The following is a 16,986-nucleotide window of genomic DNA, read 5'->3' on the forward strand; positions in this document are numbered from 1 at the left end:
AGTCAGAGAGAGGGATAGACAGGGACAGACAGGAACGGAGAGATGAGAAACATCAATCATTAGTTTTTCATTGCATGTTGCAACACCTTAGTTGTTCATTGATTGCTTTCTCATATGTGCCTTGACTGCAGGCCTTCAGCAGATGGAGTAACCCCTTACTCAAGCCAGCGACCTTGGGTCCAAGCTGGTGAGCTTTTGCTAAAACCAGATGAGCCCGCGCTCAAGCTGGCGACCTCGGGGTCTTGAACCTGGGTCCTTGGCATCCCAGTCCGACACTCTATCCACTGTGCCACTGCCTGGTCAGGCTGACTTTCAAGACTATACTTTTTACTTTCATTATTATCTCTCACAGTGGTACTTCCTTGTCTTTTTTTTTTTCTCCCCATCCCAAATCTGAATATTTCAGGAGAATTTTTTTTCTTTCAATGATATGGTTAAGTTAATTTCTAAGCCTCACTTTCTAATTGAAAAAAGGATTAAAATTAGTATCCACCTGTTGCTGTGAAAGTAAATCAATTATATAAAGCATTCTGCACAATAGTGAGCATTCAATAAATGATAGCTGTTATTATTCTTGTTGTTGTTATTTTTGTTGTCAGTCCAACCCACTCCTATTACTTATGGCACAGGTTCACATACAGATACAGATGTGCACATAGTGTGAGTCTTAATGCCACAATAAGACCATGAACTCCCTGACAATGAGGCAATTTTGAACTCTTCTAGGACCACTGGCCACAATTAACCCATCCTAGCCCCTTAGGTCTTAACTGAACCCATTCTAGAGCACCAGTACCTCTGGTGAACGGAAGGTCCCAGCTTGTCCTCAAGGCTTTGTCCTTGCTCTTCAGTCCTCCTGGTTCCTTCAGGATTTAATACTTCTTCCTATACGCACAGGAAGAGTTAGGGTCAGTCACAGGGCCCTCCCTGCCAACAGTGATGGGGACTGCAAGCTGCCAGAGACCCTATGGGAGGCCAAGACACAAAGCTCTGCAGAAACTAAACTGGTGGATTACCATGAAGTCCAGCCCTGGGTTATCTGTGCCAGTCTTCACTGTGGACAGAGCAATGGCTGCTCTTCCATTTGTTTTCTCCATCTCCTGTTCTCCTCAACTGAAAAACAAATTCAAGGCCAAGGCTGAAAAATTGGTCATTCTGTAATGTGGAGCTAGAGAGAATTTTTAAGGCCAGTTACCCACAGTTCTGTGGGTAAACAGAACTAAAAATCTTTAGAGGTTTAGTTGATTTCTTTAAGAACTGAAAATTGGGAACATTGGAAGCATAATTTTAATATAATAAATAATGAAATATAGGTTTTTCTTTTCTACTGTGATGAGATAAGGAAGAGGTAATAGACAGGAGAAAAGATATAAAGGGCAGGAAGAATTGAAAGGAATCAGTGGTTCACCTAGGTCCCCAGGACCTGGACTAAAAAGGACCCTGTTAGATCCCTTCAAAGAAGAGTCAGAGGGGAACTACTACTGTTAGCCTATGGAGGCCCCACTGAGTTGTGCTGGGTAAGAAGAAAACAGAAAGGGAGGCAGAAGGCCGAGAAAGCCCCAGACCCCAACATATTGCTAAGAAGACAAAGATAAACAGGCTTTCAAGTTCCTGACTATATAGTAGCACAAAAATTAGTTGTGGAGTGCCTAAGAGAGTTCTTCATTAGTTGAATAAAAGAAGCCTACACTTAGAATAGTCAGTATAAATGTTAATTATCCCAAATAAAGAATGTTTTAAAACAAAATTAGAGAATCAAAAAACTAAAGCAACATTTGAGCCTCACTATAAGCAATCCTAAAAGACATTCAAATCTATAAACTCATTCTGAGATGTTCCTTTACTTTGCAGAAAATGTCCTTCCCCACAGAATTGTTGTGTTGTTTTTTAATGTGATCTCTTCAAGCATTTAAAACATAATTTCATTAAACACACATAAACAGATTTTTGTTGTATAAATTAGGGCCTTCCTATATAGAACAACCTGAATTTGGTCTAAATATGATCAATGAAGACATCTGGCAAATCAGGTTCCTGCCCTCCCCGAACACCCTTCTTACAACAGCTTGTAGAATTCCTTCTGTCTCCTCAGTAAAGAAAGGAAAGAAAAACTTAGCTTTAAAAGATCCTGACTCTGACTGAAGGGACAGGCTGGGTGGGACTGGCTTTCTTGTGATTGGTTCTTTTGTCTTGGGCTTTCCTTTTCTGTGCCTGTCCTCTTCTGTAGAGGAGGAGTGCAATCTCAAGTTAAACATTTATTTATTAAAACTATTCTGCAGGAACTCCTCACAGGAATATCAGCAGAAGCATTGCCTAACATTGAACTAGGTACTGGGGAGCATGTAAAAGAAACTAAAAGAAAGGTCTCTGCACTCAGAAAACTTATCATTTTGTATGGGAAACACAATTACTAGGGAAAAAACAAAAACAGAAAGCTACTATATAGGATTCAATTTATTTAAGGATATAAAGCAGGGGTAGTCAACCTTTTTTATACCTATCGCCCACTTTTGTATCTCTGTTAGTAGTAAAATTTTCTAACTGCCCACCGGTTCCACAGTAATGTTGATTTATAAAGTAGGGAAGTTAACTTTACTTTATAAAATTTATAAAGCAGAGTTACAGCAAGTTAAAGCATATAATAATAATTACTTACCAATTACTTTATGTTGGATTTTCGCTAAGTTTAGCAGAATAAATCTTTATAAAACAACTTACTATAGATAAATCTATCTTTTTAGTTATACTTTGGTTGCTCCACTACCGCCCACCATGAAAGCTGGAATGCCCAATAGTGGGCAGTAGGGACCAGGTTGACTATCACTGAGAAGGATTTAACCTCAGATAATCACTAAGAAGTCTTTTATTAGTCCATTCAACAAGTATTTATTGAGTACTCACTATCACCCAAGCACTGTTTTTGGTGCTGAAGCAACAAAGATGAATGAAACATTGTCTCTGACATGAAGGAACTTACAAATCATTAAGGGAAGACAGATATGTCAGAAAGGTTCATGGAGTTGGTACATATGCCCTAAGTCTGGAAATCCTTGGAAGGTTAAGTAGGGGATCAATGATGGAGAAGGGGAAAGATATACCAGCGAGAGAGAAACTTGAACAAAGGCACTTCCCTGACAGGTGTGGCCTTCCCTGACACACTAAGGAGGCTGCAAAAATTAGCTAAAGAATGGAGAGAAATTCTTGAGGAATTAAGAAAGGACAAATTAAAGTAAGAAATTAGTTAAGGAATGAAGGGGGGAAATGTGAATGGAATGGGAGTGATCTATCCAGAAATAAGTCTGGAGATACAGTCAAGTACCAGATGGAGGTGGAATCTGAAAGCCAGGCTAAACGTTTGGGCTTATCATGAACCAAACAGAAAGGCAGGAGGAAGGGTGCACACTGAGGACAGGAAGACTGGCCAGGAGACAAAAACAATAGTCCTGGTCAGTATGCTGAGGTTGTAACCAAAGCAGTAGCAGAGTTGGATAGAAGGAGACAAGTCTACAGGACTTAGTGATTGATTGGGCACTGGGAGAATGTATGGAAAGAGAAAGCTAATTCTTCAAAATTGTTCAAAATGATCTAGTTTCTGCCTACTACTACCCTCCAGTAATACTTAGCTGCATGTTATTCCCAAAGTACATGATGTTCCCTTGTGCCTGTGCAAGTTTATGATGTTGTTCTTTCTGCCTTTAACACACTGCCCTATTTTTCTATCTAGCGAATTACTACACCTCCTTCAGCTGTCTGTTGCAAGGCCACCCTCCTCACTGAAGCTTTCCAGGTCTCCCTCCAGACAAGAGTTAAAATCCCTTCCCCCGTGCTCTTACTGAAACATGCTGTTGCAGAACCCTACAAGAGACATAGTCTTCTAGATGTTTACTTGTCTTCTGTTAGACTCTGATTTCCCCAAGCACAGGCTTTCTATCTTGTTCACCACTGTATCCCAGGTTCAAGGTCTACCATAATATAAGGCAATCAATAAATACTTGCAAAATAAGTGAAACACAATCATATGGTTCTGGCTTAGATTATTGGGTGTACAGATAACAATCACCAAAAGAGAAACATGTATTTTTATTTTTAATTTTTTTCTATTTGTTTGATAGAGAAGAAGGCAGAGAGAGAGAGAGAGAGAGAGAGAGAGAGAGAGAGAGAAAGATGCCTCAACTTGTTGTTCCATTTAGTTGTACGTTCACTGGTTGCTTCTCCTCTGTGCTCTGACCAGAGATAGAACCTGCAACTGAGTGCCAACACTCTATCCACTGAGCCACCCTGCCAGGGCCAGGAACATACATTTCTGTTTCTCTATTTCCATGACTGTGTAGCACGTGCACACACACATCCATGAAAGCCCTAGCGGAGTAAATGTGTGTTATATTCTGCATCTGAAAGCAACTCGTTTCATTTCTCTGGGTCCCTTCTGTTATTTCTGCCTTACCTAAATGCTATCTCACAAGATTATTATTTAAATTAAGTAATTTAATATAGAAAAATAATCTGGACAACAGTATATGACCTAATTGTTGAGGGCTATTATTGTAATAATTCAGGAAAATTATAAATATTTTCCGTCTGATGTCTATCATTTCAGTGTGACTGTGAGGATCTCTTGCTCGTCCTAACTCATACTTTATCTCTGATTTCATTGTACCTTAAAGTAACCAGTGAAGGCAGAAATTGAGGTCTATGACCCTTGAGAGAAGGAAGTACAGGAGTTGAGTTCTACCTTTATCCTATCTCTTTTTCTGAGGGCATTTTATTTTTCAAATCACAGTGCAGACAAATAATACTCAAGCAGTCTTATGAGATTGAAGAGAGAGAGGCTGAATTTGGAGCAGACAAATGGCTGCCATTTGAGGGGGAAAAATCATAAAAGAAGAAGGAAAACACAGAGAAGGAAAATTCCTTCAACCATTATTTCCAAGTCATTGGCCAACTTATAAGTTGTATGTGTTCAAAACAAGATGCCAAGAAAGTCTGCAAACAAACAGACAAAACAACAACAACAAAAACAGTAGCTGGAATGCTAAAGACCTGAGCAGAGATTTCAGCACCTGTGTGGTGCTGGAGAAATAAGTGTTAGTTTCAAGCCCTACTGGATGTAGACCTTGATAAGCACATCAGGCTTTCTATTGAAACCCTAAGCAGGCCATAATCCAGTAATAAGAAACATACCTTAATAATAAAATCTATGCCCTAGAAAAAAAGGCAAAGCTGAAATAACAGACATGAAAGAATGAATTGACTGAAAAGGATCAAGTCAATTCATTTTTACCTGATACATCTGATGAAAGAAATACTAACCCTCCACAAGTATATATAACATTTCCAGAACCTTCACAAATTTTTAATTATAATGTCCATTTAATTATAATGTGCCTTATAAAGGCATTCTTTAAAAAAAAATAGGCCCAAATGACCAAAACCAAGAGAAAAAAAAAACCAGATAGTAGAAACAAATCCATCAATGACTCAGATATTGGAGATACATCAAAGACTTTAAAATAACTATGTTTAATTTTTTTCAAGGAAATAGGAGGGAAGGTGAACAAAATAGATAAAAAGATAGGGATTTTTGAAAAGATAATTAGAATCTATAAAAAATAAATGCACATTATAGAAATTAAAATTAAGAACAAACTAAAAGGGTTTCAAGATGGCAACATAGGAAGAATCTGAACTCCCACAGACACATCAAATTTATAGCTATATGTGGAACAATTTCTCTGAGGGGAAAAAAGAAACCTAAAAACTGGTGGGGCAATCCCTTCACATCAAACAAGAGGGAAACCACATCAGAGTAGGTAGGAAAGACTGAGACAATCTCATAATAAAGCTCATGCCCCCTCCACCTACCCCCCAACCCCTGGCATGGCAACCTACAATCAGGAAGTAGCTCAAAACTGAAGATTCTTCCTGAAGAGTGAAAGGTTTGTACTCCACATTGGGCACCTCAACTTTTAAGACCAGCGCCTGTGAGACAAGCTCCCAAACATCTGACCTTGAAGAACAACAGGGCTCACACTTACCCCTTAAGACTGGGATGAATTGAGGAATATCTCTTACAGGGCCCAAGCCTTCCAAACCCATGATGAAACAACATTATCCTGATGTCAAAACCAGATAAGGAAAAAACAAAAAAGAAAATTACAGACCAATATCTCTGATGAACATAGATGCAAAAACTTGCAACAAAATATTAGCAAACCATATTCAATAATATATTAAAAAGATCACCCACCATGATCAAGTGTGATTTATTCCAGGGATACAAATATGGTTTAACATCTGCAAACCAATCAAAGATTTGGAGGGGAAAAATGAGAGTATACTGTTATAAAGTCTTTTACTATGTATGAAGCTAACTGATATTATTTAAACATAAAATCTGAATGATATATATTACAAACCCAATGGCAACCACTAAAAAACATTAGAGGTTAAATAAGCATCCAATAGTGGAATTTAAATAAGATCGTAAAAATACTCAATCCAAACAAAGGGAGGAAAAATAAACAAAGAACAAATGAACAAACAGAAAACACCTAGCAAGATGATAGATTTTAATCAAACCATATCAATAATTATATTAAATATAAATAGTCTAAACACACCAAAAAATATAGAGATTACCAGCTTGGATTTAAAAACTAAAAGCAAGACCCAATCATATGCTATCTGTAAGGAAGTCATTTTAAATATAAAAACAAAATGAAAATAAAAAGATGGAAAATGGGATTTTATGGTAACACCAAAAAGAAGCTGGAGTATATATACTGATAAGAGAAAAAGTAGGCTTCAAAGAAAAGAATATTGCTAGAGATAAAAAGAAATTCTACATTAACGGATAGGAGTGAATTCACCAGAATACTTAACAATCCTAAATGTATCTGGACTAAACTATGTAGCTTCAAAAGATATGACAAGCCTGACCAGGAGGTGGCGCAGTGGATAGAGCATTGGACTGGGATGCGGAGGACCCAGGTTCAAGACCCCGAGGTCGCTGGCTTGAGCGCGGGCTCATCTGGTTTGAGCAAAAGCTCACCAGCTTGAACCCAAGGTCACTGGCTCCAGTAAGGGGTTACTCGGTCTGCTGAAGGCCCGGTCAAGGCACATATGAGAAAGCAGTCAATGAGCAACTAAGATGTTGCAAGACGCAATAAAAAACTAATGATTGATGATTCTCGTCTCTCTCCATTCCTGTCTGTCAGTCCCTGTCTGTCCCTCTCTCTGACTCACTCTCTGTCTCTGTAAAAAATAAATAAATTAAAAAAAAAAGATATGACAAAACCCAATAAAACTGAAAGGAGAAATAGACAAACATACAATTATGTTTAAAGAGTTTAATAACATTCTCTCAATAATTGATAAAACAGACAAAAAATACATGAGGAAATACAAAATCTAAACAACACTATTAATATACTTGACCTAATTGACATTTTTGAAACATTTCATCCAACAGGAGTAGAATATACATTGACTTTAGGTATATACAGAACATTCACCAAGATAGACCATACTCTGGGCCAAAAAAAATTTTTTTTCAAATAGTTGAAATCATGCAAATAAGATAATAAACCTGACCAAGCAATGGCACAGTGAATAGAGCATGGGATTGGGACGTGGAGGACCCAGGTTCATAGCCCTGAGGTCGCTGGCTTCAGCGCGGGCTCATTCTGCTTGAGCGCAGAGTTGCAGGCTTGAGCGTGGGATCATAGACATGACCCTATGGTTACTGGCTTAAGCCCAAGGTCTCTGGCTTGAGTAAGGGGTTGCTCGCTCTACTGTAGCCCCTGGTCAAGGCATATATGAAAAAGCAATCAGTGAACAACTAAGGAGCCACAACGAAGAATTGATGCTTCTCATCTCTTTCCCTTCCTGTCTGTCTGTCCCTATCTGTCCCTCTCTCTGACTTTCTCACTGTCTTTTGTCATAAAAAAAAAAGATAATAAAAATATCAAGCTAGGACTCATTAACAAAAAGATATATTGAAAGTCCCCAAATATTTGTAAATTAAACAAGATACTTATAAATAACCCATGAATCAAAGAAGTCAATGGAAATTAGACAATATTTTAATTAAATGGAAATGCAAACATAAAAATCAATGAAATGCAACTGAAGCTAAATATATATATAATCTATTATCCAAGACAAGACATGCTGTAAGTAAAGGACCTAGATAGCTTTGAACACCAGGATCTTCCTGACACCCCTGACATCTTCCCACGTGTGACCCCTTCTTGAGCTGTAGGAAGGTCTTAACACTGGTTGGATCTGCCAGTGTTAATGCAATGCTAATGTCATTTAGCTACCCCTGGAGAAAACATTGAAAATTTGTTTAAAATGAAACTAAGCATGCGTTAAAGCTAGGTATAGAGCTTATGTTAGAGTTAAGGCCTTTGATCCCTCTGACTAGGGATAAATTCGTTGAGGAACTTGTATTAAGAGGAAAGGCAGAGAACTAATGAATGAAAATTTCAACTTTATCATCATTGGCTGAGCTAATGTTGAATGGATATATCACAATTTCTTGTTAATCTCATAAACAAGAGCACAGATTTAGAAATTATCCTTCTCCCAAGAGGATGACTAAAGAAATCAAAGTAGCAGGGAGGAATACTTGGGAGTACTCCTGTTTTTCCCTTGCTCAATTTCATCTTGCCTTGGCGCCAGCCAGGATCATAAAATAGCTGTTATCTGGGGGTGTGGAGCCAGTTATGTTGTAGAGTCAACGATTTTTAGAGCAAAATGGACCTTTAGCATCTTCTGGTTAACCACAACTGCACTGGCTGTGTGTATTGTAAGTCATCAAACTACAGGCAGTTGCCTGGTGGGCATAGCATAAGAACTCTGCTCTGCTGGTCATGCACTCAGGCCTTCAGTGAACCCAATAGCCTATTACCCCCAGACAGACACTTTATGGAGATCCTAACCCTGACCTTGAGAAGTCTCCTCCCACAGTCCTGTCTTCCTAGAAACTTGAAGGTCATTTCCACTTAGATGACAAATTGATGTCTCAGCACCAGTATGTTCTAAACTACAACTTTGTTATCTTCTCAGATGCCACTTCCGCCCCTAAGTAAAACATTCCTGGTACTTACTACTCCCTTTCACACCTCTCTCCCTCCCCCGCCATTGGCACTTTCCCTCAGTTGGCCTTGTGTTGGAGTTAAGCATGTGTTAGAGCTAGCTAGGTATAGAGTTTATGTGAGAGCTAAGGCCTTTGTTCCTACTCACCAGAGGGGAAGTCCCTTCAGGGAAGAGTTTGAGGAGAGGAAGAAGGAGGAGGAGGAGGAAGAAGAAAGAGAAGAAGGAGGAGGAGGAAGAGGAGGAGGAGGAGGAAAAGGAAGAAGAAGGAGAAAGAGAAGAAGAAAACCATGTCTGGAGTAGAATACAAAGGGAAGTATTTAAAGATAACATTTTGTCAAATGTCACAATTTTGGATAGGGTTGACCCTGAATACCAAGTAATTTGAACTACTGGGGGCAGTTAAAATGGTTTAAAAGGATGATGATGACAAGTGTTTTCCAAGAACCCCATTATTTTTATAATGGCTTAGATATCCAACTATAGTTCACTTTTTGAAATGTTTGCTATTTCTCATGGAATCTGATGTTTTTTGAATTTTGCCTTCAAGAAGCTTAGGAACATTTTCTCTCTAGCTTTGTCCCACGCCCAGGTTCCTTTTAGGGTAGTGAGACATTGAACGCACAAAGGGTGTGGAAATAGAGAAGGGACATGATAAATACCCCTCTATACTGCAACACTGGCCTTGGCTAATTCAGTGACCATGTGCTCGACAACCTGCTTTTTCAACAAAGAGTTTCTAAAAATCCTTAATTGAAAGATCAACCAGGCCCTGGTCAGTTGCTCAGTGGATAGAGCATTGGCCCAACGTATGAATGTCCCAGGTTCGATTCCTGGTCAGGGCACACAGGAGAAGCAACCATCTGCTTCTCCACCCTTCCCCCTCCCTCTCCTCCTGCCTCTCCCCCTCTCCCCGCTTTCTCCTTCAGTTGAGTGTGTGTGTGGGGGGGAGCTGAGGATAGCCCCCTTGTTGCATATTAGTCTCAGGTGCTAAAAATAGCTCAGGGAGCATGGGCTAATGATGGGGGTTGCGGGGTAGATCTCGGTCAGGGCGCATGTGGGAGTCTGTATCACTATCTTCCCTCCTCTCACCTAAAAAAAAAAAAAATTAACCAAATGTTATCTGACCACAGAAAAGTCCTCAGGAAATATAAGTCTGTCCTGTGATTTAGGGATTTCTATCTTCTTTCCTGCTCACTGCTTCTACATCCTGCCTTTAATTTCTCTATTTCTCTGACTCTCTCTCTTTTCTCTGTCTCTCCCCAAAGCCCTTCCTCTCTATTTCCCATCTCTCCTACTTGACTTTGCAATGCTCCACCTGAGAAAGATGTAATGGAGCTGTGGGAAAACAGGCTCCAGAACCCCTGTGGGGCCACTTCAGTCCTTGCAGAGCAGAGCTGGTGATGGAGACTGACAATGCCCAGGGCCTGTGTATCAGGGAGCAGGTGGATGAGCAGTCTCAGCTTTGTGATGGGAATGAATGAGGCTTGTGGAGAATCCAGTGAGGCCCCAGGGAGCAGGTGGATGAGCAGTCTCAGCTTTGTGATGGGAATGGATGAGGCTTGTGGAGAATCCAGTGAGGCCCCAGGGAGCAGGTGGATGAGCAGTCTCAGCTTTGTGATGGGAATGGATGAGGCTTGTGGAGAATCCAGTGAGGCCCCAAGAGTGTGCTCAAGCTCTAGAGACATAGCACCAACAACCACATCCCACGATTAGTCATACCGTGGATTAGAATCTTTATTCTCTTCTGCTGAACTCCTTGGGAAACTTTTGACTTGGGTTCTAATTAGAAAAGCCTGACCTCTAGTATTTCTTATTGATTTATAGTTGGCTAATTATTTTCCATGGCTAAACTGCTAGGTGGACAAAGTCTAAGGAAGTTGGTGTTTGTGTCCCACTCCTGACCCTCCCCCAGATGCTCTAACTAGATCCCATTGGTGAAAGTCTACCCTTGTTTGGGATACAAGTGACAAGGAAGTAATCCTATTTGTTATTAAATATTTCAGGGTTTACCTCTCTGGGTTTTGTTTTTTGTTTTTATTTCAAGGCAGGATTGGAAAAATTTGGAGTCAGTCTCCACGGGCAGGCACAGTGACCTCATTCCCCAATGATTAGATTAAAAGAAGGTGGAAAGAAAAAAAAAACACATTTGTATAATGGTAAGGTGCTCCAAAAAATTTAACAAGCAAAGTGTAAAGTTCCTAATACAGATCCTTTGCTTTTTTAAAGCTATATTGTTCACTTATCATATTTCAGTCACTGAAATGCATTTTATATATTTTCTCACTTAATCCTGACCACACACCTTTGAGGAAGGTACTATTGCAAGTTTTCCGGATGAGGAAACTCAGAGAGATGAAGCAATTCGCCAAATACCAAAGTAAGCAAATGACAGAACTATGTCTGAGCCCAGAGTCCTTCTCTTAACGACAACCCTCTACTGTTCATCCTGGCCCAGCCTCCTAGGCTCCCCTCCCCTCTTCCTGTTCTCATAACACCCAGCCTTTAAGATCCAACTCAGATGACTTCCTCTTTTTCGGAAAGCCTTTGGACTCCATTTCAGCCTCCAATGAACTCACTGTCCTTTTTTATTGCCTGAGCTACTCATGCATCAGTCATGTGGCATCTTTTATATTTTCCTCAAATATTGCTGTTTGTCATCATGTTGTCATACTGTAGTCTGGAGAAAAAGGGTTTGTATAAAAGTGGCAGTATAATTCCTCATTGAGAATTGTGTGGGTTTTTTGTTTGTATGTTTTTGTGGGGGGGGGTTGTTTTTTTGGTTTTGTTTTTTTTCCGAAGTTGGAAACAGGGAGGCAGTCAGACAGACTCCCGCATGCACCCGACCGGGATCCACCCAGCAGGCCCACCAGGGGGCGATGCTCTGCCCATCTGGGAGGTCGCTCTGTTGCAACCAGAGCCACTCTAGCGCCTGAGGCAAAGGCCACGGAGCCATCCTCAGTGCCCGGGCCAACTTTGCTCCAATGGAGCCTTGGCTGCGGGAGGGGAAGAGAGAGACAGAGAGGAAGAAGAGTGGGAGGGGTGGAGAATCAGATGGGCGCTTCTCCTGTGTGCCCTGGCCGGGAATCAAACCTGGGACTCCCACACACCAGGCCGACGCTCTACCACTGAGCCAACTGGCCAGGGCTTGTTTTTGTTTTTTTAGCAAATGATCTTGATTGGCTTTTTGCTATAAAGCAGTGGTCCCCAACACCCGGGCCGTGGACCAATACTGGTCTGTGGGCAATTTAGTACCGGTCCACAGAGAAAAAATAAATAACTTACATTATTTCTGTTTTATTTATATTTAAGTCTGAACAATGTTTTACTTTAAAAAAATGACCAGATTCCCTCTGTTACATCTGTCTAAGACTCACTCTTGACACTTGTCTCGGTCACGTGATACATTTATCCGTCCCACCCTAAAGGCAGGTCCGTGAAAATATTTTCTGACATTAAACCGGTCTGTGGCCCAAAAAAGGTTGGGGACCACTGCTATAAAGTTCTATTAGACCCTACCCACACAGAAATTGTGTAAAAATTATTTGTTGAAAAAATAGAAACTCCTGGGTATATGCCCAGATATCTGGAGCAGAGGAAAGTGAGAATGTCTGTTACTTGAGAGGTGTACAGCATTTAGCATAGTGCATGGGACAAAGGAAGCATTTGATGGGTGCTGACTGTCTTGTCCTACATAAGTAATAGAGCAGGAATTGTTGGACCATCTTAAGAGAAGCAAGTAGAAAGGGGCAAAAGAAGAGAGAGAGAGAGAGAGAGAGAAAGAAACAGAGCAATATGGTGGTTACTGGGGATCCATGTAAAAAGCAGGCCAGTAAGGTCTTTTCAGAGCTGGCAATGGCTCAAGGGCAATGAAGGAAAAGGACATTAAACATTTTCTGTGCTGAGGTACAACTTCACCCTCTTTCCCTCAAGTTGTCAGAAAAACCTGCTACACGTACAACTTGGTGTCAGTAATGGTTGGAGATCTGAGGAAGCCAGGTGGTGCTTGCAGTTGCCAGGGAGCAGGGGAAGCAAGATGATTTTATATGTAAACAGCCCATTCAGCAAAGTTAGAAAATTCAGCCAAAGTGTGCAAAGTATAAACAGATCCAGAGACAATAAGGAAATAGGCCCCAAGAATTTTCAGAGATGGAGTGTGTGGGTCAAATAAGTTTGCAAATATGATATATGTATATTTGCTTGCTTATAGTTTGCATTGGGTGTGGGAGACAGGCTGTAAGCAGGCAGGGTCCTTATAGACTAAGGCTTAGTTTTAAGACCAAGCTTTTCCCCACACCCTTGACTGTTGCATGATAGGGGGTGGTGCACTCTCATGAGAAATCTCATTATGCCTCAGATAAGTGACTTTGTATCAGAGACTTCCTTGTTTGTATATTGGATTAAAGGTTTTGATTTCTATACTATAAAATAAGGCAGAGGAGCCCATGCTGGAGGAGAGCAGAGAAAGGCCACATGGAGGAGAGGAGAAGCATCCAAGATGGCAGAGTGCTGAAGTAGAAGCCAATTTGAGCAGAGTTTGTGCAGAGAGAAGGAGATGGGGAACAGAGGTGAATAAGGCTGGTGAGGTACAAACCTTTGTTCCTAGGAAACACAGATAAGTCAGTGGCTTTGGGAGCCCTGAATGAAAAGGGAAATGTTTTCCCACTGTGTGTATTTCTTGCCCGCCAGGTGCAAGCTAGGTTTAAAAGCTAATGACCCACCAGTTCTTGACTTTGTTGTTTTAATACCGTCTGTCCGAATCAAATGTGAACCTGCATGGGCCAGGCGGTTGTGATGGTGGCCGTGGCTACTGGCTTTACAGAGTGATAATGATTATTCTCATTCTACAGAAGATGGGGGTTTAAGACAATTTTATTTGAATATTAAAGGAAGGAGTTTTGGTCCCAGCAGGCCAGAGACCTCCAGGGCATTCAAATGATTAATTAACACTTTAGTCACCTGTATATTGTTATCACATGGTTTTTGTCATGCTCCCTTAGCTGTATTATGACTTCCTTCCAATAGCAACTATGACAGAGTTTGAATTAAATCTGTATGCCTTTTCTTCCCTACATGAATTTCTTTCCTGTACTTTGACACACTGGATCCTGGCAATATCCCCCTGAAATAGCATAGCAAGTATCACTGTATTTTCCTTCCCTATTTTCAATATAAGAAAGTGCAGCCACAGAGTGGTGATATCTTATTCCCTAAATTACAGTCAACAATGAACCAAATCATCCTGGGGCAGTGGAAAGAGTCTAGATGCCTGAGAAAGAATCTGGGATGTCAGGGTGAAATCTAGCTTTCCATCCCTATTCCCTCTCTTTCCTTCTAGAGCCACTCACACAACAACTCATGTCCTGTCTAGCCCCACAGAAGTACTTGTCTATCTCCCCACAATCTCATATTCACCACACAAGACAAAATCTTTGGACAAGCTATTTAATATCTAAAGGGTGATAACAGTGGCATCTTCATAGAACTGTGGAATTTAAATGTAACAAAGGATTCATTTAGTTAAATCAAAGTCTTTGACACAGTACCTGGCACATAGAGGTATTCAAAAATGTTTTCCCGACCTGTGGTGGCGCAGTGGATAAAACGTCAACCTGGAAACACTGAGGTTGCCGGTTCAAAACCCTGGCTTGCCTGGTCAAGGCACATATGGGAGTTGATGCTTCCTGCTCCTCCCCCTTCTCTCTCTCTCCCCCCCTAAAATGAATAAATAAATAAATAAAAAATTTTTAAAAAAATGTTTTCCCTTTTCTCTCCTCCTTTCTGTGGCTCTCTCTTCTTTTTCTCTGTAAATTTAGATTCAAATTTAGGAACAATGCCATGTTCCTTATGTTTTATTGTACTTTTGATGGTTTCTTACACATGACTGACAATCTGACCCTTCATTGCAGAGAGGGCCAGGGGCCTGGACTGAGCTTGGAATTGGGATGAGAGAGCCAGACAGAAAGTCTCAGGCCACATTTAACGTATAAGGACAACCCTGGTGGATAGCTCAGGTGTTTGGAGCATTGTCCCAATACCAAGGTTGTGGGTTTGATACCCAGTCAGGGCACATACAAGGAGCAACCAATGAACGCATAAATGAGTGGAATAACAAACTGATGTTTCTCTCTCTAATAAGTAATTAATTTTTTTTAAAAGAGCCAAATTTGTTCTCAGGTCCAAGAAATGACCTCAGAGCCAGGAACAATGGGGCAACCAGGTTGTTGGGTGATTTCAACATAAATACTAGTCCATGTGAAAACATCTGTCAATAAAAATGTACATGGTCTGGAAAGTTTATTGGTGTATTAGCTTGGGCTGTCATAAGAAAATGCTACAGAGTGAATGGCTTAAACAACAGAAATTTTAATTTATTGCTCACAGTTCTGGAGGCTGGAAGTCCAAGATCAGGGTGCAGTATGATTGGGTTCTGGTGAGAGTTCCCTTCCTGGCTTGCAGATGGCCTTTTTGTTGTGTCCACACATGGCAGAGAGAGCAAGTGAGCTCTCTGGTTTTCCTTTGTATGAGGGTCCCACTCTCACGACCTCATCTAACCTAATAATTACTTCCCAAAAGCCTGATTTCAAAATACCATCATAATGGGTTAGGGCTTCACCATTTGGGTGGGGGTGGGGGGAGATACAAACATGCAACCCATAACAGTAGGCAACTACCACTGTACAGCTCTTATTTTAATTTAGTCTCTACAATTTTGGCCATTAAAGAGAGAACTTTCAGAAACTTGACTTTGTGTCTAGCCAAGTGAAATGTGTAATTTTGAAAGAACAAAGTTCATCTTTTTATTGACCCAAATCTCAAGAATACTTCACTCGCCAGTTTACAGATTTCTTTATAAATATCACTATAAATTTCTTTCCATATATTTGATAGAAACTGAAACAGAATTTTAAGTCTGTTTTTTAACCAATTTGGAGCAGCCAGGTCTTTGCCAAAACCACGTTTCTTCTAGTCAAGAGGCATTGTTTCCTTAAGGGAAGTGAACATTATGTCTGTAACACTGACTTTCTTACAAAGAGAAATTAGAGGGCATTCCTTTCCCCCTGGTTACATGCCCTAGGTTTAGATTCTTTGTCAAAGGAAGATTTCATTGTGATTAACAAAATGCACAGAATGATAAGGTGCCTTTCCTTAGGAAGCTAGCTGTTATTACCTACAATAAATTATATTAATTGCATATGTTATTTATTACACAATAAATTATTGGGGGATCAGAGGCAAATTTATTTACTATAAACAAGCAAATAATCCTTTGCCACATGACTATAACATTCAGACCAATACATATATATATATAATTCCTTAATAATTATATAGCTAAATTAAATGCTGCATTTTCCCATTTAAGTTAAGTAGGCTTTTTAAAAAAATTAATCACCCAAATATCCTTGACCTTAAAAAAGTGCCACAATACATAGTAGCCCTTAAAAGTGTTAGATATTATTTTTTCAGGAACACTGCCGAATATGAAAAAGAAATGCCAGACAAAGAAAAGCACTCTGAAGAATCCTATTTTTGTAAAAGAAAAGCACTCCATGCCATGGCAAGTGAATGCCACCTACCTGGGATGCCCCGCTTGAGCTTGTCGCGCAGGCCCCATGGGCCCAGCCTAGACATTGACGAGGTCTTGTCAAGCTCCCTCTTGTTAGGGCACTGAATGAGCTCATTAAAATTTGACAAGGTCTACAGGGAGGAGAAAACGCTTACAAAAACCATGTCCTAGCATAATTATCAACAAACTCAATTATTTATAATAATAATAGTTAACTTTATGGAGAGATTGCTTGGTGCAAAACTCTGAGCCAAAGGCCTTTCCTGCATTATTTCACTGAACCCTCCCAACCCACTATGCGGTAGTTACTGCTTTGT

The 16,986-nt window shown here is 40.3% G+C and overlaps 1 protein-coding gene across 2 annotated transcripts in view; it reads right to left on the minus strand.

The window, feature by feature from the left end:
• Positions 1-2,117, minus strand: part of SLC28A2 (solute carrier family 28 member 2) — a 52,979-nt gene extending 50,862 nt beyond the window's left edge. The window contains exons 1-3 of one of the 2 annotated variants that reach the window (XR_010752021.1): positions 2,061-2,117; positions 1,017-1,113; positions 797-885 (exon numbers count right to left, since the gene is read on the minus strand). Coding sequence is in view for 1 of the 2 variants with exons in the window: in XM_066388502.1 (XP_066244599.1) it covers positions 797-885; positions 1,017-1,097 (170 nt within the window). In the remaining variant the exon portion in view is untranslated. The remainder of the gene's footprint in view (positions 1-796; positions 886-1,016; positions 1,114-2,060) is intronic. The other variant, XM_066388502.1, reaches the window with a different exon arrangement.
• Positions 2,118-16,986: the final 14,869 nt, after the last annotated feature.

The sequence above is a fragment of the Saccopteryx leptura genome, chromosome 6 (assembly GCF_036850995.1).
Source record: "Saccopteryx leptura isolate mSacLep1 chromosome 6, mSacLep1_pri_phased_curated, whole genome shotgun sequence".
Taxonomy (NCBI): Eukaryota; Metazoa; Chordata; class Mammalia; order Chiroptera; family Emballonuridae; genus Saccopteryx; species Saccopteryx leptura.